Source organism: Mustela erminea, chromosome 18, assembly GCF_009829155.1.
Source record: "Mustela erminea isolate mMusErm1 chromosome 18, mMusErm1.Pri, whole genome shotgun sequence".
Classification (NCBI taxonomy): domain Eukaryota; kingdom Metazoa; phylum Chordata; class Mammalia; order Carnivora; family Mustelidae; genus Mustela; species Mustela erminea.
Window position 1 is genome coordinate 47,329,938 of NC_045631.1, and position 19,653 is coordinate 47,349,590.

At 53.7% G+C, this 19,653-nt stretch overlaps 2 protein-coding genes across 8 annotated transcripts; one reads left to right on the top strand and one right to left on the bottom strand.

The window, feature by feature from the left end:
* The first annotated feature begins 853 nt into the window (after window positions 1–853).
* PRR29 (proline rich 29) lies at window positions 854–4,272 on the top strand. Of its 5 annotated transcripts, none has more exons than XM_032320287.1 (6): window positions 1,064–1,481; window positions 1,765–1,819; window positions 2,022–2,128; window positions 3,085–3,311; window positions 3,471–3,547; window positions 3,731–4,272. In XM_032320287.1, the coding sequence occupies exons 1-6, from the start codon at window positions 1,422–1,424 to the stop codon at window positions 3,757–3,759; spliced, it is 555 nt and encodes a 184-aa protein (XP_032176178.1). In that variant the 5' UTR covers window positions 1,064–1,421; the 3' UTR covers window positions 3,760–4,272. The 5 variants fall into 5 exon arrangements, with proteins under 5 accessions (XP_032176176.1, XP_032176175.1, XP_032176178.1 ...); XM_032320286.1 differs by having other exon boundaries at window positions 1,087–1,481; window positions 1,744–1,819; XM_032320285.1 differs by having other exon boundaries at window positions 854–1,481; window positions 3,471–4,272.
* Window positions 4,273–4,612: 340 nt separating this feature from the next.
* On the bottom strand, window positions 4,613–19,197 carry ICAM2 (intercellular adhesion molecule 2). 3 transcript variants are annotated; one of them, XM_032320281.1, is made up of 6 exons: window positions 19,029–19,197; window positions 18,712–18,749; window positions 9,294–9,398; window positions 7,304–7,567; window positions 5,622–5,942; window positions 4,799–4,947 (listed from the first exon to the last, which is right to left on the bottom strand). In XM_032320281.1, the coding sequence occupies exons 2-6, from the start codon at window positions 18,743–18,745 to the stop codon at window positions 4,799–4,801; spliced, it is 873 nt and encodes a 290-aa protein (XP_032176172.1). In that variant the 5' UTR covers window positions 18,746–18,749; window positions 19,029–19,197. The 3 variants fall into 3 exon arrangements, with proteins under 3 accessions (XP_032176173.1, XP_032176171.1, XP_032176172.1); XM_032320282.1 differs by lacking the exon at window positions 18,712–18,749 and having other exon boundaries at window positions 4,613–4,947; XM_032320280.1 differs by lacking the exons at window positions 18,712–18,749; window positions 19,029–19,197 and having other exon boundaries at window positions 4,613–4,947; window positions 9,294–10,643.
* Between the last annotated feature and the right edge of the window lie 456 nt (window positions 19,198–19,653).

A 19,653-nucleotide genomic window follows, 5' to 3' on the forward strand; every position in this document is an offset into this window, starting at 1 on the left:
TAGGCTGTGTCCCCAGCCTGGCCTGCCCTCTCTCTCTCCCACACGGTTTGGCCCCATCCCAAGATGATGCGCTTGAGAACGCTATCCCTCAGTGATCAATTCATCTCTATATGACCCCTTCTTCTAGGTCTCTCCCGCGGGAGCCTTGTATTTTCGCTCCCTTCTCCTGAGTACATTTTCACTTCCCAACAATGCTGGGACCAGCCAGAATACACCACTGTGTCTCCAGTGTTCAGAAGGGCCCCTTGTGGGCAACTCCTGGGTTAAGGTTTTGCTGATGCTAAACACAAGGACTGGTTTTGCCCCTCTTACTGCCATGAGGGTGCAGAAGGAAAGACGGAAAGATGCCCCTCTGGGCTCCTCCCACTCCATCCAGGCCTGTCACCAAATTGCCGGATGTCAGCTTGTTGAAGGCCACTGAAGTGGTAAGACTCCCAGCTAAAGCTCTGCCCACAGGCCCCCTCCAAGGGACTAAGACACAAGCGAGGAGGTCCGAATGGTCTTTGTGGTTCTAGATACCAGAACTCCTGAGAAGAGGAGCTGAATAGAAGTAGAGGGTGGGGGAAAGGCAACTCAAGGGCGCTAATCCCAGCTTCCTGTCTGGATTTTCCTTGACTGCTGCTCAGGGCCTATGTTAGGATGGTCACAGCTGCCGAAATAGATCTCTCCCCTCACCTGTTCCGAAGCCAAGAAGACCTTGATAACTTCCTGTCAAAAGAATGCATGCTTTGGTCATTTTTCCAGGATGTGGGATAATAATGGGGGCACTGGTGCTGATCTCGCCACGCTTCTCCACCTCTGTCAAGCAGCAGCCAGGAATGAGGGAGCAAAAAGCCACGGGGGGTGGGGGAGGTTGGGGGGGTGTCATGGGGCCAGCCACCTGTTTCTGGCCAGAGCCCAGCCTTTTCTGTGAGCTTGGTTGATGTTTCCGTCCTTGGTCTGCTCCAGAAACCACTCCTGGCCCAAAGGATGCCCCTCGGATTCAGACTGACGGAGAACACACCCTTTGCCTTCAATCACCTGCCCTTCCCTGCCCAGCCTGCATACAGAATGTTCTGTTCTTGCTTAACTCATCACCCTAGCCAATCCTGGGACCTGAAAACCAAGTGTTGGCTTTGGCGTCGGAAGTCCCAGCCCCTCACTCATTCACTTGGTCCCAGAAGTGCGCACGGGTGAAAGGTACAGCGAGGACCAGGGAGCTCGGCGGCGCAGGGGTGTTGGAGGTGGACATCCGGCAGAGGGAGCGGCCTCCTGGGGCAGGGAGTCCTCGGGGACTCCTTGTTCCCCGCCACCCCTCCGCCAAGGTGAGGAGAGCAGAGCGCGCCCGGAGCCCCGGCGCCCGGGAGGGACCTGCGCATGCGTGGGAAGAGACTTTGGCGACGTCCTCGTCGCCCAGGTAACCCCGACCCGCAGGTGCCCGCATGGCCTCCGGCACTGGAGGGAGCTGGGGTCAGGCCCCACCGCAGAGTGCCGCCCGGACGGTGAGGGCTGAGCCGGCTTTTACCTGGGAGGCCTGGGGGGTTGGCTGGCTGGGGAGCCGTCCCCGGAGGGACAGAACCCTGGAGGAAGTAGGGGTGGGTGCAGAGAGGGACTCCAGCCGCCCGGGAGACTCCGTGCGGGCAGGGAGGAGAACGAGGCCCGGCGGGGCGAGGCCACTCGCGGGGTGCACGGGGGCAGGGGGTGGGGAGAACTTGGTCCGATCCCTTGCCGGCCACGCAGAGCTGAGTCTCCCCCTCCCCTCAGCCCTGGGTGACGGTCCAGCAGCCCGTCGTGTGGGCGGTCCCACCGCCAACCCCGCAGCCCGGTGGATTGAAGGAAGGTGAGACTCCGGGCTCACCCGCCTTGGTACCCCACTCTGCTTCTCACATTCTCTGGGCGCCCTTGCAGCACCTCCCTCCCGCGCGGTCCTGGGCTGGGCGTTGGGGGATGGGGCGGGGGAGGTAAGGCCCTGGGAGCGGGCGGTGGGCAGTGGGAGGCCTGGCGTAGTCCTGCTGAACTCCCCTTTCCCTCCCGTCCGCCAGACCTGCTGGAACTGATGTTGCTGCAGAACGCGCAGATGCACCAGCTGCTGCTGAGCCGGCTGGTGGCCGCGGCGCTCAACCCAGGACCAGCCTCTTGCCACCCGCAGGTGCATCAGCTGGGGGTGGGGTGCAGGTGTGCCACCGCGTCACCCACCTGCAAGTCCAAGGGTGGGGATCCACCTTGGGTGGATCCTGGAGAAAAAGAATCAGGCAACAGTGCAGCTGTCCCCACTGGGTCCCTTTGGCATCTTATGTGCCAGGGCCCCAAAGCAGCATGGAGTGGGAGTCCCCAAATCCAGAGCACTCAGGTCTTGTGTTCAAGGAGGTCTCCCTGCCAGTGTACCCCCTACTAGACTGCAGGCTCAGGAGGATAGGCACCCTGTACCCAGAGTCTGCAGGTTGCCGAATACTTATTAGGAGCTCTGGTGATATTTGTTGAACAAGTAAAAAGATAAATGAATAACTATGAATACAAGGCGACTTAGCCCGACCAACACAGGGAGAACAGAAAGGTACGAGCGAGCGCGCACATGCACGCACTGGGGCTTGAGGAAGGGCTCCTTGGAGGAGGAGGTGACCTTGGAACCAGTCCTTGAGAGCCACGTAGGATTTTGGCACTTGGAGGAGGCCAGGTTGTGTCCACCATCCAGGCTGTGGAGGCTGCTGGCCCTCTTCACACCCTGGCCTTCGGGGGCACCTGGGATGAGAACCCCACCTCCCTGATGGGGCTGGTGGATCCAGGGGCAGGGGGCAAGGCCAGATGCAGGTCACTGGCCTCCTGACCCCGCTCTGGAGTCATACCTGGATTCTTCCAGTCCCTGCTCAGCCACTTATTAGTGGGCGACCTCAGACAAGTTCCTCAACCTCTCTGAGCCTCAGTTTTCCCTCCTGCAAAATAAGGAAAAAACGTCTCCGAAGTACCTGACTTGCCCACAGTAGCTGCTCAGTAAAGGGCAGCCGGTTTATCATGCTCGCCTGGGGAAATCAGAGGAACAGAGAAGTGGGGGTGGGGACACTGGGTCCTGTTTCATCCTTCCTCCTCCCTTTGCCCCCCAATCCCCAGGTTTACCTGGAGGGTCAACAGGAGGAGGAGGAGGAGGAGGAGGAGATGCAAGCCCTGGAGGAAGGGCCTTTGGTGATTCACCACCACTACCTGCCCTGCCTGATGCCCATGCTGGGCCCCTCGCTACCCTGGCCAGTCTCTTCCCCTTCCCTCCCCCAACATCAACCCCACTTGCAGGACACAGCCAGGATTCAGCACTGCCCTCCTGCCTCTTGGAAAAGGAAGGGGTAAGTGAGGACAGGGGATCTGGGTGTTGCCGAGGTCCTGCTCTGGGGCTGGGCTGGAAGAGCCCACTAGGAGCTGGGCGTGGGTGAAGATACCTCTGGGTAAGGCCCTAGAGACCGCTTCTGATGCGGGGGGTCTTTCTTTTCTTTCCTCCATGTCAGGAGAGCTGTAACTGTGCCCCCACCCCCACCCCCCAGTGCCACAGGCACTGTGGGTGCGGATGTGCCCCCCGCTTCAGGTAGGGGCAGGGCGGGTGGACAGTGGGGCCCAGGGATGGGTCAGGAGGCCAGGAGGGCCATGTTGGGGGCGGGGGAGCACCTGTCATCACTGCTGCAGGCCACTGGCCTATCCCCTTCCCTTTTACTCCTTGGGGCCCTGTTAGGCAGGCGGGAGCCAAGACACAGGTGTCGTCTCTCCCCAGACTACTATGATGCCGAGAGCCTACAATGAGGACAGACACCGGCCCTGGAACCCTGCCAGCTTCATTGCAGAGCTGGAAAGAGCCCTGGAGCCCCCGAGTGCCCCTCTAGAACCTACGACTCTGCACCCATGCCTGGCAGCCCTCCCCAACCCATCCCACAACCCCTCAACCACAGCCAGGCCCTCTCCTGTGTGAATCAAAACCCTCTTCACCACATGGAGACCTTGAACTGGCCTCAGCTCTGCCCCGGAGCACAGGTCCCTCTAAGCACATCCAGAGCTGGGAAGCCACCGCTGGTGGGGGGTCTTGGGTGTCTGGGAGCCAGAGCCCTCCCTTGACCTCCTCCACTCACCCCTATCTGGGATGGCAGTGCTGTCGGGTCTTGGTGGCCTAGAGACAGAGCAGGAGGTGAGGGAGGACTTGTGTAAAGCTCTTTGAACGCCTAGAGTGATGGGGGAGAGGCCTGGCTCAGAGAGTCCTGGAGCTGAGCCAGTTCCCTTGGGCCCACCCTTGCCACAGGAAGCTGGCTCTTTTGGCCAAAAGAAGCCAGAGCCGCCCTGCTCCAAGCAGGAGTGGCCTGAGGTCCCCGAGTACCAAGTAGGAACGGAACGTCTTTCTGCCCTCCTGGGCCAGGGCGTGTCTCCCCCGGCGTCCCTCAGGAGAAATGAGTCACTCAGGGCTCCATGAGGACGGGTATCTGGTGCCTGGGCTGCTCAGCATGGGGACACCCCAGGGCCTGGGCAGGCTGGGGCTCTGGAAGGCCCCTGTGAGGGAGAAGCTTGAGGGAGGCTTAGGAGACCTTTGGGGGGAGAAGTTCAGGCCCGGTGGTTGCCGTTCCTGGCTGTGGAGTTCTATCCCAGGAGAAGACATGGAGGCACAGGATTGGGTCCACGTGTTTATATGCAGACTAGAAAAGGAAACGACCCCATTGTCCTCGGCTGCTTGTAACCGTCCCGCAGCCAGGGCTAGACCACAATCCTGAGGAGTCCCGCTGAGTTCCAGCAGCTGCTGCGGCGGTGGCCGTGCCACTTGTGTAGGCTGTGCCAGTAGGTCCGACTCGGGCGCCACCTAAGCATCCTGTACCCCGTAGGCGCCCATCCGCCTCTGACGCCAGTGCTGGCCCAAGATGAAGCACAGGAGGATAGATGTCACAAACAAGAACAGCAGCACCGACACGACGGAGATGATGACCACCATCTGGTTGTCCGGCGTGGGCTCTGGGGAGGGAAGAGGGGGCAGAGGTCTTAGATGTCCCCTGGTCCCTGATGGCAGGGCCCAGGGGGGAGTAGTGTCTGCCTGCCACCTCCCCATGCCTCATCTGTCTTGCCGCCACCTGGGCTGCAGAGAGGAATGGCCAGGGGTGTAGGATCTCGGAGAAAGTTAGGTGGGGTCCGGGCTACCAGCCAGCCCTCTGTGAGGCCGTGGATGTTCTCCTGCCACCGGCCCTTGGCAACAGCATATGCTGGCCACTGTGGCCTGGATGGCAGCATGGTCCAAGCCCAGCCCTGCCCTGGGCAGAGCCGAGTGAGCTCCTACCAAAGTCTCTGGAGACAGGGAACACCTTGACCATCGAGAGCCACGGAATAGCGGAGCTCCAGGGGACCTCCGGGCCCAACCTCTGAACGCAAAGAGGGGCCATGGCCAGAGAGAGGAGGGTGCCTTGGTCAAGGTCACACAGTTTACTCATTGCTAAGCAACTAGTTCAGTTCCAAACTGGGCACTCAGAGAGAGCTCCGGGGAAGAGTGAGAGGGAAGCCCCGGGATTCAGTGCGGGGTCCCTGGGTGCCTGTCCCCTGAGCCGGCGGAGGGAGTGCTGAAGGCTTTTTCCTCCCCTAAGGAACAGAAAGCGATTGTCCTCCCCCACCCTTCCCATCCTGGGGGCGCCCCTCACCATAGACCTTGAGCATCTGGGGCTCGGAGACCTGGTGAAAGATGGCCCCGCCGCGCGAGCTCAGATCCAGGCGGGCGTGGCACGAGAAGTTGTGGCGGCCGTCCTCCCTGTGAGCCATGCCCTTGTGCGTGGCCGTGGCTCCTTGGGTGTCATTCTTCTCCCCCGTAAAGGTCTTGTTGCACAGGGTCTCCTTGCCACGGAGCAGCGTGAGAGTGAGGCTCTCAAGGGGTTTCACATCCGGCACGTGGCACTCAACGGTGAAGGACTTCCCCACAGCCACCCACGCGGGCTGTATCTTCAGGAGCATTTGCTTGGGAGGGTCTGCAGGGAAGGAGGAGGGAGAGCTGGTCAGGGCGAGCGTGTAGTCCCAGGCTCCCCACCCTGCCCCCGGCACTGCTGTGTTCTCGGGGCCTCGGCTAGACATGGGGAGGAGGGCCCCGGCCCGGCCTGCTCTAGAGCACAAGGAAAGGGAGGAGGAAGCAGTTCAAGGTGGAGGATGGACGGGCTGGGAGTTTTACCAACAGGACGTTCCCTGGAATCGACAAGAATCGAGGTGGTCAGGGGTCTATGAAGAGGAGGTCTAGAAATTGTACAGTTGACTAGAAACAAAAAAAATGTTGTCTCCTTCTTTTCCAGAAATCAAACAAATTTCCATATCAAACAGCTCACCAGATAATTGTCCTGAGACTAAAAAGGGAGTGCTCACTGGAACTGGGCCAAGAGTTGTGGGGTCTTCACTTAAGGGGTCGGGGCTGGAGTCCGACCTGCCTTGCTTAGTTAGATCTGCCATCCCTTGTCTATTAAACGGGACCCTCAGTGGTAGCCTGGATACCCTGCCCCCCTCACCCCGAGGTCATATGTTGGATTTAGGACATGTTCCTTTTCACTTGATCCCCTGATGCTGGTCATGGGGAGCACCAAGCCATAGCCTTGGTGCCGAGATGTTGAGAGAATCCTGCCCTCTGGGAAGGTCTCCCCGGCCTGTGTGCAGGTGTGTATGTGGGGGGGGATGGTCCCACATTTGCCAGGGGCCCTCAGGAATATAAAAGCAGGGGTGCCTGAGCGGTTCAGTCTATTAAGCATCCAACGCTCAGTTCCAGTTCAGCTCATGATCTCAGGCTTGTGAGATCGAGCCCTGCGTCCGGCTCCACGCTCAGCCCCGAGTTGGCCCGGGTTCTCTCTCCCTCCCTCTCCCCTCTCTCCCTACCCACCTCTCTCAAATAAATAAATAAATCTTAAAAAAAAAAAAGAAAAAAGAAAAAAAGGACTATAAAAGCACCAGGTGATGCGTTAACCTCCTCTCCGTGAGACAAAGGGGTGACTGGAGAGCATGGTGGCCCTTCTGTTGGCACCCTGCTATTTGTGGGGGGCGTAGGGGGTGTCTGGTGATGGGGCTGCTACTAAGCAGGGAGGAGACTGTGAGCATGGTGGGGAAATGACTTGTAAATCTGTGCAAACCTTGCCTGGACTGTCTTCTGAGCAAGCCGCAGAGCTGGCGTGGCCAGCAGGCTTGACGAAGCCAGGGAAGGTTGTGAGCAGATTCCAAGCCCACGGGCAGGTCTGGCTCCCTGTCACCCCAGGAGCCCCGGGGGGTGGGGGCCAGAGCGAGTGCCCGGGGTAGCTCTGCAGACAGCAGACACGGGCTCTGCCTGGTGAGGAGGGCCCCACAGGGCAGCACTCACAGAACACGCTGACGTTAAGACTCTTCAACTTCTGACTCCCGAAGCAGGAGAAGTAGCAGTGGACGACGGTGTCCTGATAGATGTTGGAGACCAAGAACTGCTTCCACTGGGGTCCGGACTGGTTCAGGGTCTTGGTGAGCGTGGTCTCCAGGCCCCCGATGTTTGGGTTCGCACAGCTGGTGCTACAGTTGACCAGCTGGGACCCTCCGGGCTCCACCACCAGCTGCTCCGGATACATGTGGACCTCGAACTCCTCCCCAGACCCTGGAAGACCAGAAAGACAGGGCAGCAAAGGTCTCTGCTGCCCTGCCCCCTGCTGGCAGTCTGATCACAGGGCAGGTGCCCAAGAAGATAGGCCAGAGATGGCCCCTCTGCCACTCTTCTCTTGTTCAGGCCTTGCTATTGCCTGTGTCTAGACTGTGGGCAAGGCTTTGCATATTGCCCGGGTCTAGACCACAGAGGCTGCCCCACAGCCATCTCCCTGCCTCTGGGTGCTCTTCCTCCAGCCCACCACCTTTGGATGAGTCTTCTCCACGTACAGCCTCCATCTCCATGCAGAGGGATCCTATGCAATCTTCAAAGCCCAGCCCAAATACCCCTTCCCTCCATGAAGGCCTCTCAGAGATGGAGGTGGACTGGGTCCTCTGGGCTTTTCCTCCCTCCTTTCCTTCCTCTGCAAATACTGTTTGATTACCTGCTGTGTGCCAGGCCCTGTTCTAGGCTCCAGTGACACAGCAGTGACCCAAGCAGACCCAACCTTGCCCTTGCAGAGCTCCCATTATCATGAAGGAGACAGACAATAATCAGCAAGTGAGATAGCCAGCTTGTCAGACAGAGATCAGTACCTGAGGCGGGACAGGAATGGGGTGGAGTTGCCGTTTTAATAGCGTGGTCAGTCCGGACCTCACCAAGGCATCGACATTTGAGCAAAGACATGGAAGAGGTGGGTGTGAGCCCCGCAGATACTTGGGGAGCAGGGAGTGTTCCCGGAGTTAAGACCCTGGGTCAAGGGCATGCTTGGTGTGCTTGGGGACCAGCAAGATCAGGATGGGGTAGAGCCCAGTGAGGAGGAAGGCAGGGAGAGAGTAGTTCAGCAAGGTAATGGGACCACCTTGCCAATGACTGGTAGAGCTTCTAGAAGGCAGGGCCCAGATTTCCCTCAGTGCTCAGCACAATGCCCTGTGTGTGACGGACATTCGGAAGTATTTGATGCATCAAGACTGAGTCCTCGGAGCTCACCTCCCACTCAGAGGTCCTTGATCTCAAGCAGCTGGGCCTGTCCTGTGCTCCCTCCACACCAGCATGTCCCTACTCAGCCCTCAGCGAGTGGCATATAATGAAGTGGCAAGAAAGGAGCTTTGCAGGTAGACGGAGCTGGATTTGAATCCTGAGCTGTGTGAGCCTGGGCAGGGTGCTTTCTCTCTCTGAACCTGTTTCTTCATCTGTCAAATGGGCTAGTAACCCCTTTCCTGCAGGGTTGTGGTGAGGTAGCCCTTGAAAAGCACCTGGCAGGTTGTCCAAAACAGGCTCAGCACATGGTAGCACTTTCCTCCACAGTGCCCTGACTCCCTGGAGGACTCCCTTGGACAGTAGTCAAAAGGCCATGTCCTCTGCTGCCCCCTGCCGTCCCTGGGCCACATCTGAAGAACAGCTGGGGCATTCCCTCCCCTTCCCTTGAACGCCAGCATTGCCTCCGGCCTCAGGCCTCACACAGCCCACCCCTCCGCCTCCCCGACCTGCCACTTCCACAGGCCCTGAAGCCATGGGGCCTGTTCAGCCTGCTGTCCCACAGGCCGGCTTCCCCCCACCATCCAGGATCATGGGGGAACACGGCCGGCCCCGCATCCAGTGCCCAGGCTGGGCTCCCACTGTGTTCAAAGCCTCAGTGACTTCAGGATCAGCCCTGCCTCCCACCCCAGACGCCAGGGGGCCGGCAGCTCCCACTTTGGGCTGGCACGTGCCAAGTCAGGAACCCCGGGTACCAGCTCACCTGGACAGCAGAACAGGGCAAGAAGGGCGGTGGGCAGACCCCAGCATCCAAAAGGGGACATCTCGAGGGGCATCCACGGGCTTGCTGGGAACAGCCGAGGGCCTCCTGGAGGGAGATGGTGGACCCAGGTCAGGGAGTGGTGGCCTAGAGCCGCAGCCCGGAACCCCAGCCTTCTATGAGCTGATGACCACATTTCCTCTCATTATCTGAGAGGTCTTCTGGAAGCCACGTGGAAGGCCAGCTCTCAGAGCTCCAGGCCTGCAGGAACGCAGGCAGAGGAAGCTGGGAGGGAGCCGATAAGCCAGGGTATACCCTGGCCTCCCGCCATGCTGCTGGGCAGGGGGCAGGGCAAGTGGCAGGCACGCATGTGTGCGAGGGTTGTGTGTGCACATGGGGCTCGGGGCACTGTGTGCGCACAAAGGACAGTGAGGCCTACAAGCCCCAGACCTGAGAACCCCCAATCCCACAGGTTACATTATTGAGTTCCCTTCTGGGAACAGAATATCCGAAATCAGTTCTGCCCAGGACATGCCGTCTCCGTCGCAAAGCAGGCCGGGAGCTGGGCTTCTCTAAGGACACCCGGGCAGGCCCTGGAGGTGCTCCAGGGGCCACCCCCACTGCCCCCTGACACAGCTACTGAAACCTCTACACCCACCAGGCTCACGACCTCAACCCTCCCTGACCCAGCCGATAGGGACAACTTGAGGGAAGAGCTCCCACGACAGTCCCCAGCAGCCCAGGCACTGACAGAGGTAATGGGAGTCGGTCTGGCTGTAGCCCAAACTCCCAGCCTCCATTTCCAGGGCTTATATGGTGTCTCCCCCCAACCCTTCAGGGGAGCCTTGGTCCAGGGAGGGGGGCATTGCAGTGCTTTGTCACCCAGTCCCAGAAGCAGGAGTCCCTGGGACCAGCAGAGAGAGGCAGGAGAGGAGTGATTCTCCTTGCTTTATCAAGGGGGGCCCCAGCATTTTCAGGGCTCAAGCCCAACTCGGTTCCTGGGTTGTGAGGTCCTGGGTTGTGAAGTTGTGTCCTTCTCTTTGGCTGCTGAGGCCAAAGGCTGTCACCACTGAGCATGGTGTGCAAGGGCGGCTGGTCAGCCTGAATGCGGGGATGTCCCCAGACCACACTGATTCAGAGCGAGGCAGAGAGAGGATGGAGGAAGAGTGAGCTGTGACCCCAGCCCGGGATCTAGTCCATGCGGCGCAGCAGGGAACACTCCTCCAGCCCACGGGGAGGCAGAGGGTGCGGCCTCAGGGCTCAGACAGTGGGTGCTGCCATGCAGGAAACTCTGTGGTCTCCAGTGGGTCAGAGTAATAATAATGAGGGGAGCGACAGCAGCAGAAATTATAACAAAAACCATGCAAGAGTGAACTGACTCCGGGTCAGCACGGTCGTAAGTGTACCTCTGTGAGGTAAGTACTCTCGCTGTCCGCATCTTAACAATGGGGAAACTGAGGCACAGGGTGATTGACTTGCCCAAGGTCACACATCCTGAGGAGAGAGTGAAGTCTTTACGAGTGAGAGGAGAGCAGGGCTAAAGGAGGGTAAAGGAGGGGTTCTTACAAGCTACATCCCCAGGAGACCCTTGAGAGAGAAATGCAAGAGAGCAGAAGCAGAGGAAATTGCTGGGCCTTCCTTGCCACGAGGAGCTGGGCGGGGGTAATGGTGGTGGTGGTGCTTATGGGGTGTGTTGGGTGTGTGTGTGTCTGTCTGTCTGTCTTTTGCCCAGGGAGTTCCAAACAGCTTCTGGAAGGGTCTGTGCCTGTGAATCCCAATCGCACGCACAGCTGGACCAGCCAGACTCCATCCCCACCAGTGTTCCACAGAAGCTTCTGGGGCCCACAGGTCCTGCTTTAAGCTGGGCAGCCCCTGTTCCCACCCACCATTTCCTCTTTGATCTCTAGGGAATGTGGTTTTGCATCTGATAGCTTACACATCAACGTCCCCCCCACACCCCGCCCCCTGCTGGCCTAAACCCCGCCCCCCTGTGCCCCCCCCCCCCCAGGGTGGAAGCTGATTCTAGAACTGTTTGCTGTTCTAGAGCGGATATGGTAGGTTGTACCTGGCAAAGAGTTGATGCTGAGTAACTGTCCAGTAAGAGGCTAGATGGAGGAAGGGGGGGAGGGATGAGTAAATGAACAGAAGAAGGAGTTTGTCTTGGTGTACAACCCAGATAAGATTGGATCGGAGGGGGGGACCTTTCTCTTTGTGCCCAGTGTACCTTTCTCCTGGTGATGTCTCTGCTGACCCCCAGGCCACGGAGCTGAGCTGAACACCTAACAAGGCCAACCAGGGCTCCTCATCCCCCAAAGATGGGCCCTCAAACCGGGCAGTGGTTTTTCTGGGACTTTCTGAACCAGAACTGGTAGGAACAAGCCCTTCCCTTTCTGATCCTAGCAGAGGCCCCCATGAGCCAGCAGCTGTCGGCCCCCAGCAAGTGAAGAAGCTGATAGAAAGGAACTTGACTCAGTGGAGGGAAGGTGACTCAGAATTGTCCCAGGTCACGTGCTGGCTGCCAGGTGGCCTCTGGATGGCAGGGCTGGTGATGATTCTGTGTGGCTGAAATGAAAAAGCTTTCCAAGCTGGAAGGTCCTGGCCCTTCAAACCTGCCCACGGGAGTCAAGGTCCTTGGGAAATGGGAGTTACTTGGAGCCTCGTTCTGCCTCCTGGGACTTCTGGGGAAGACTTGGGAAGGCGGTGCTGGGGGCGGAAGTGCTGTCCTTGCATGAGGCCGTGAGGCCGTGAGGCCTTCTGGGAGAAAGAGTGAAGTGGATTTGGCAGCCTGATGATCAGACCCTAAAAGGCCAAGGTAGACGCTTCCAAACGAAGAGGGAAGACTAATGCTTCCTGTCACCAAGAAGATGCCCAGGGATGACAGGAACCCAACCATGATGTCGGTGAGAGAAGAAATTCAGGTGCTCCTTCTTGGAGCTCTGTTCTACTACCAAATAGTCCCTGCCATGTTCTTTAGGTCTCTGAGCTGTCCAGTGAAGGGGACAAGAAAGCTGGAAGGGTTAAGATGCAGGAGCATTTGAGGGGAATGGAGATTGTTGTGTTGGTTTTGGGGAGTGAACTCATCTCTTTACAGGGTGGGGAAGGGTTTTATCATGACTGGGTCTTAATCCAATGACTTCTCTTGTGTTCCCAACAAAACCGTCTTTCAAGAACCAAGATGAGAGAAAGATAAGCAGAGACTGAGTTTACCCTCAAGATACCTTTACTAAAGGAATTTTTAAAGATGTGCGTCCAGAAGAAAAAAATGATTGCAGGATAGTTTTCTATGCAAGAAGGAAGCATGGGAAAATAAAATGGCAAATGAATATGGAAGATAAATATGTAATTTTTATAATATTTAATTTGAGAAGTCTTAAAAAGTTCAAAACTAAAATTCTGGGCAATAATATTTAAGAGAGGATTACAGTTAAAGCTTTCTAAACTCTGCATTGTTCGGGAGGCAGGATGTACTTTAAGCTATAACAAGCATGGTAAAATTTCAAGAAAAACCAGCAGAGAGTGTTTAAGCTCTAAACCCCTAGAGAAGGTTAAAATGGCGTGAACACAAACAAGCTTCAGTCAAAAGAATTAAAAGAGGAATGGAAGAAGAGGGACAAACGTACATTTTTAAGAAGATGGTATCGAAGAGCCCAAATTTGTAATAATCCCAATAAAGATGAAAAATTTAACTATGGTTAAAGGAAAGAGATTTTCAGATAGAATTTTTTTTAAATCCTTGCCCTGAGGGGGCACCTGGCTGACTCAGTCAGTGGGAGCATGGGACTCTCTCGATCTCAGGGTCATGAATTCAAGCCCTATATTGGCTGTAGAGATTACTTAAAAATAAAATCTTAGGGGCATCTGGGTGGCTCAGTGGGTTAAAGCCTCTCCCTTCAGCTCAGGTCATGATCTCAGGGTCCTGGGATAGAGTTCCGCTTCGGGCTCTCTGCTCAGAGGGGAGCCTGTTTCCTCCCCTCTCTCTGCCTGCCTCTCTGCCTACTTGTGATTTCTGTCAAATAAATAAATAAAATCTTAAAAAAAAAAATCTTACAAAAAAGAAAATCCTTGCCCTGTGTGAACCTATTTCTGTCTGGTGTCTGGATTTTATGCAAGGACAATGCCTTGTATTCATAAATCAGTCACAGCAGAACAGCCAGGAAGAGGAATAGTGCATGGGCTTGCTGCCTTTATAAACCTTCAAACTTTTTTTTTTTTAAGGTTTTATTTATTTATTTGACAGATAGAGATCACAAGTAGGCAGAGAGAGAGGAGGAAGCAGGCTCCCCGCCGAGCAAAGAGCCCAATTTGGGCCTCGATCCCAGGACCCCAGGATCATGACCCGAGCCGAAGGCAGAGGCTTAACCCACTGAGCCACCCAGGTGCCCCTAAACCTTCAAACTTTTAATGGGATTCAGGGCAATTCCCTTGGAAACGACAAGGTCTCACGTGACCCGCATGACCTGGATCGCGATTCCCTCTGGGGCCCTGGCGACAAGCTTTTTCCTGCACATGCAACTGAGTTCTGAGTCACTTTAGCTCTCAGACAGCTTAAAGCCAGAGTGTGCCCTGACCGTTTATCAGATGTAGGTCAGAGGTGTTGGACTGAAAGGACGGATAACATATGGATGGGAACCATCCCGGCAGGAAGCAGAAAGGGAGGGACTTCCCAAGTTGGAGAAAGAGGGTCTGGGAGGCAGTAACCTCTTGTGTCCTCCCCTGCTTAGATTTCTGATGATACCCCCATCACAGGGGAATCTGATTGGATGTGGAAGCCACATCCTGTTCTCAGCAAAACTTGATTTCCGATTTCTAAGAGAACGGGGGAAGGAATGGGAAACTAACACTTAGTTGATGTGTATTCTCTGCTAGGAACTGAACGAGGTTTTAATACATTGTTTTATTTAATGTCACACAAAAATAAGGAAGCTCAAAAATAAGGAACCATTCTGCATTCTGATTATGCAACAGAGAGAGTAGGGCTCAGGTGAACTGATGGCAGGCCGAGGTCATGGAGCTAAGAAGTGATAGAGCGAGGAGAGGAGAAATTAGGAAAGATCGGTAGTTGCTGGGAGTCGGGATGGAGGGACGGGTGAATAGACAGAAGACAGAGGATATTTAGGGCATAGAACGTATACCGAGACTGAATGCTGATATAACCATGACTTTGGGTGCTGATGAAGTGCCGGCGTAGCATCACTCAAGGTAACAGACATACTCCTCTGGTGGGGGGTGTTGACGAAGGGGGAGTCTCCACATGCGTGGAGGCTGTTTTGTGTTTTGCTGTGAAGATAAAACTACTCTAAAAAAATAAATTCTATTTTTAAAAGTAGCTCAAACACACAAGCTCAGAAGAGAAACTTCTGGATTAGGGTTCTTGCGAACTTGTTGAAAATACAGGTTTTTAAACTCAACTCTTACTCAGTAGGGTGTCGTGGAAGTTGTGGACTCAATCGTTCCTAAATTCTCATCTCGGATTAGATTTTTAAAACATGAAAATACAAAACCCAGGGTGCCTGGGTCGCTCAGTTGGTTGAGTGTCTGTCTGCCTTCGGCTCAGGGCATGATCCCAGGGTCTTAGGATGGAGTCCTGCATTGGGGGGCGGGGGGTGGGGCAGGTCCCTGCTCAGCGGGAAGCCTGCTTATCTGTCTCAAATAATTAAATAAAATCTAAAAAAACAACCCCCCCCCCCAAAACCCCATTCTCTGGTGTTTATGAGACACACCTAAGGCATAAGAGTATGGAGTGGTTGAAAGTCGAAGGCTGGGAAAGAATATACCCAGCAAACACTAACCAAAAGAAAGCTGGGAAAGTTCTGTTTATATCAGAGAAAGAGAATGTCTAAGACAAAAATACGAGGGATAGCGTGAATGTCTGGACTAAAGGGAGAGATCAGCAGAAAGTTAGAATTCTTCTAAATTTGTAAGTATCCACCTTGAAAGAACCAGAAAGAGATCAAACCATGATTACAGCAGGGGATTGTAATGCACGTGCTCAATCAGGGACAACGAAGCCGACAAACAAGAGTGTGAGGAATGGATGAGTTGAAACACATAATTTAAAAGCTCGATCTGCACCTACATTGGAGACCACAAGCTCTTCAAAAACATAGATTTTAGGACACCTGGGTGGCATGGTCTTCGGCTCTGGTCATGATGCCAAAGTCCTGGGTTTGAGTCCCGCACTGGGCTCCCTGCTCAGTAGGGGGCGCTGCTTCTCCCGCTCCTCCCCACTCATGTTCTTCTGTTGTCTCTCTCTTAAATAAATAAGTAATAAATAAAATCTTAAAAAAAAAAAAAGGCTTTATAGCCCCATATACTCAGTAATGTGAAAATGTACTCTGACCCACAGGTCAACAGAAGACATTGCAATGACCAGTTCAAAAAATCTTCGCATTGAGCGATACATATATTAAAATGTCTGGGATGCAACGGAAGTGGCACTTGAAGGGAAATGGATAGCCTTGAATGCTTGCATTCGAAAAAAAAGTCAAAAATGAGTATTCAATCTTTAGGAGGTAGTCAAGAAGTTAGAAAAAGAACAGCAAAGAAAACCCCAAAGTGACTCAAAAGGGAATCAAGATTCGGGCAGAAATCAAAGTAAACAGAACAACAAAGTAAATGCAAAAGGAAAAAATAAGGAGCAAAACCCAACAAAATAGAAAACAAAACTATGGTAGACAGGATTAATGAAACCAAAAGCTTCCAGAGCTTCCAGAGAAGCTCATAGTGCGGGCAAGTCTCTGGGGAAATCTACTTACAAACCAAAGAAGGCACAAGTCACCATTATTCGTTATTCAGAATGAAGAGCGGATTACAAGGAAGACGGTACAAACCTACAGAAACAGAAGGTTGACGTGGTTGCCAGTGATTGGGGGAGGGGAAGTGAACTTGTGTCCTCCGCATAGTTTCAGTTTGCCAAGACGAAAACACTCTGGGAATTAGCTGCCAAACAACGTGAATGCACTTAACCAATTCTACACCCGAAAATGGTTAAGATGGTACATTTTATGTTATGTGTATTTTACCACAAATAAAAATTTTAAAACACTATAAATAAGTAACGCCAAAAAAAAAAAAAAAAAAAAGCAAAGCAGGCCAAATCTTAGAAAGATAAAATTTACCAAAATTGATTTGAGAAGAAATAAAAAGTCTGAATGGTTCTATAACTACTAAAGAAACAGGGGCGCCTGGGTGGCTTGGTTGGTTGGGCGGCTGCCTTCGCCTCGGGTTGTGATCCCAGGGTCTTGAGATAGAGCCCCGCATCGGGCTCCCTGCTCAGTGGAGAGCCTGCTTTTCCCTCTCCCTCTGCCAGTCGCTCTGTCTACTTGTGCTATCTCTCTGTCAAATAAATAAATAAAATAAATCCTTAAAAAAAAAAAACTGAATCCATAATTTAAAATCTCCCCACAAAGGAAACACCTGGTCCAGATGGTGTTACGCAAGTTTAAGTAGAGGCAATTCTAATTTCATAAAAACCCTTCCTGAGAATGGAAAAAGCAGGAACACAACTCCTTCTACGAGGCTAGTGTAACCTTCACCTTAACATCAAAATGAGACCAGTGCGGGATGAGAAAGAAAGATTAGAAGCCAGTCTCACTCATGGATATAGATGCAACAATTAAACGAAAAATGCTAGCCAACTAAATAAATACATGTAGCAGTATATAAATATACACATCATATCCAAATTGAATTTATCTCAGATATGCAGATGTGGCTTAACAATAGAAGAAAACCCACAGATATCATTTATTATGTTGGTAATAGAAGACTTTGTGGGGCACCTGAGTGGCTCAGTGGGTTAAGCCTCTGTCTTCGGCTCAGGTCATGATCCCAGGGTTCTGGGATTGAGCCCTGCATCCGGCTCTCTGCTCAGTGGGGAGCCTGCTTCCCTCTCTCTCTCTCTGCCTGCCTCTCTGCCTACTTGTGATCTTTGTCTGTCGAATAAATAAATAAAGTCTCCAGAAAAAAAAAAAAAGACTTTGTGCTCTGTCATATCACTTCTGTCCTCCTCTGATATCAGTAGTACTTAATGTGGATAATTTCGTACAGACTTAGACTCCCCTCGCCCTGCAGTGTCCCGCCTCAAGTTTATACCATGTTTCTTTTTCTTTCTTTTTTTTTTTTAAAGATTTTATTTATTTATTCGACAGAGAGAGATCACAAGCAGGCAGAGAGGCAGGCAGAGAGAGAGGAGGAAGCAGGCTCCCCGCTGAGCAGAGAGCCCGATGCGGGGCTCGATCCCAGGACCCTGAGATCATGACCTGAGCCGAAGGCAGTGGCTTAACCCACTGAGCCACCCAGGTGCCCCTATACCATGTTTCTTTTTGCTTCTTGCCCCCCAGTCTTCTTCAACGCTTTAGGAGCCACATATCAGCCTGCTAAGTGTTTCCCAAAAGTGTGAGAGAAGTTCCCTAAGACACATCCCTCCCCCAGTGAGGGACCAGCTAGAGGATGATATGAGCTTCAGCCTCCTGTTCTCCTTGGGCGACTGTGGGAGGCCTCCAGCAGGCTCCTCTGAGCGGGAGTCAAGCTCCCTTTGCCTGTGGCCACGACATCAGTCACGCACCTTTAACCGGCTTTTCTTTCTCCCCCTCTCTGTCCCCCTGCTCTTCCACTCCGGGCCTTCTGGGATCACCTCTCAAATAACCTACCTGAACCCAAGTCCTTGTTCCAGGCTTTGTCTTTAAAGGAGCCCAAACTAAAAACTTGCTTAACAGATTTAAGAAGAAAAAATAGGATCATCTAGAAGAAAACAAATTCAATATCGTTTCGTGAAAAAGATCTTAGATTAGAAGGAAACCGTTTTTTTCTTTTAAGTAATCTCTGCATCCAACATTGGGACTCAAACTCACATCCCCGAGATCGAGAGTCACATGCTCTACTGACTGAGCCCGCCAGGCACCCCTAGAAGGAAACGTCTTTAAGCTGGTAAAGAGAATTTACAAAAAGCTTATGCATGGATTATATTTAATGAGTAAATCTCAGGAGCATTTCCTATAAAAGCAGGACCCAGAGGAGGATGCCCACTATCTTTGCTATTTTCAACATTGCTCCAGAAGTCCTAGACAAACTATCAGCGTTTTCATATGATAGGATTGCGTGGGTCGAAAATCCAAAAGAATGGTCTCACAAGCGATTCCAAATTACAAGGGATTTTAGCAAGCCAACTAGGTTTCAGATCAGTATCCAAAAACAAGTTGCTTTTATGTCTATCAGTAACATAGAATAATATAATTTTGAAAGCACGTCATTTATAGCAGCAGTAAAAGAGGAATCACCTAGCAAAACCCGTGTCAGACCGATAGTAAGAAAGTTATCAAAGGGATTCATCAGGAACCCCAGATGCCATCCCAAGAAGAAGGGGACGATTCCTTTCTCTCTGCATCTGCTCGGAGCACAGCTCTGACGGTTCAAGCCTTACCCACATGGGCCCGCCGACCAGAAGGCAGCCCCATGCTTCTAAATCCGTCACCCGAAGGCAGAGCAGGAGAGGAAGTAGGAGGACAAAAACAGGAAACAACCGTAAAAGCAAGGTCAATCTGGGCGGTGGGGTGGGGGGGCCCACTTCACCCAGCGGGGAACATCTGCCCAGAAGGAACTCTGGGGATCTCTGCCCGCTTTCCTCCCCGTTCCCAGGGAAACAGGCCAAGAAAGGGGAAGGGACTAGAAGTGAGGCCTTGACAGTCCGTTGGAAACCCTTTCCATGCTGCCAAGAGGGAAGGGGAGTCGTGACCTTACCCGTCGTCGTCGTCGTGGTAGTGGGCTGGCTGCCGATGGGAGGGCTGTGCGGGGTTGGGGGGCAGGAAGCAGGGCAGCCCGGAGCCCAGCGCCCGGAGAGGTGTAAGGGGAAAATGTGCTCCCACTTCTGCGTCTCTGCGGTTCTGCGTGTGTGAACTCGGACTCCTCCCTCCCTCTGCACGTCGGAGTTACGTGCTTTCCTGTGCCAGGCTCCCCATTCGGATGAACCTCATTTTCAGACCCCTCCCGCTTGTACTTTTTTTAAATGTGGCAAAATACGCGCAACTAGAAAAGGTACCGTTTTAACCATTTTTAGGGCACCGTGCTCGTTTGCACTGTCCTGCTCCCATCACCACCACGGGCATCGGCTCCTTTCCGGACTGCAGCGTGGTCCCATTAAACACGAACTCCCAGTCCCTGGTCCCTGCCAGCACCCCCGCAACCACTGTTCTTGTCTCCGACTGTGCAAATCAGATTACTCCAGGAACCAAGCCTCAGCAGGACCCTACAGTGTCTGTCCTTTTGCCACTGGCTTGCTTCACTTCACGAGATGTCCCTAAGGGCCGTCTGTGTCAGAGTTGGTGTCAGAAACTGCTTCTTTTTTAAGGCTGAGTAATGCTCGGCC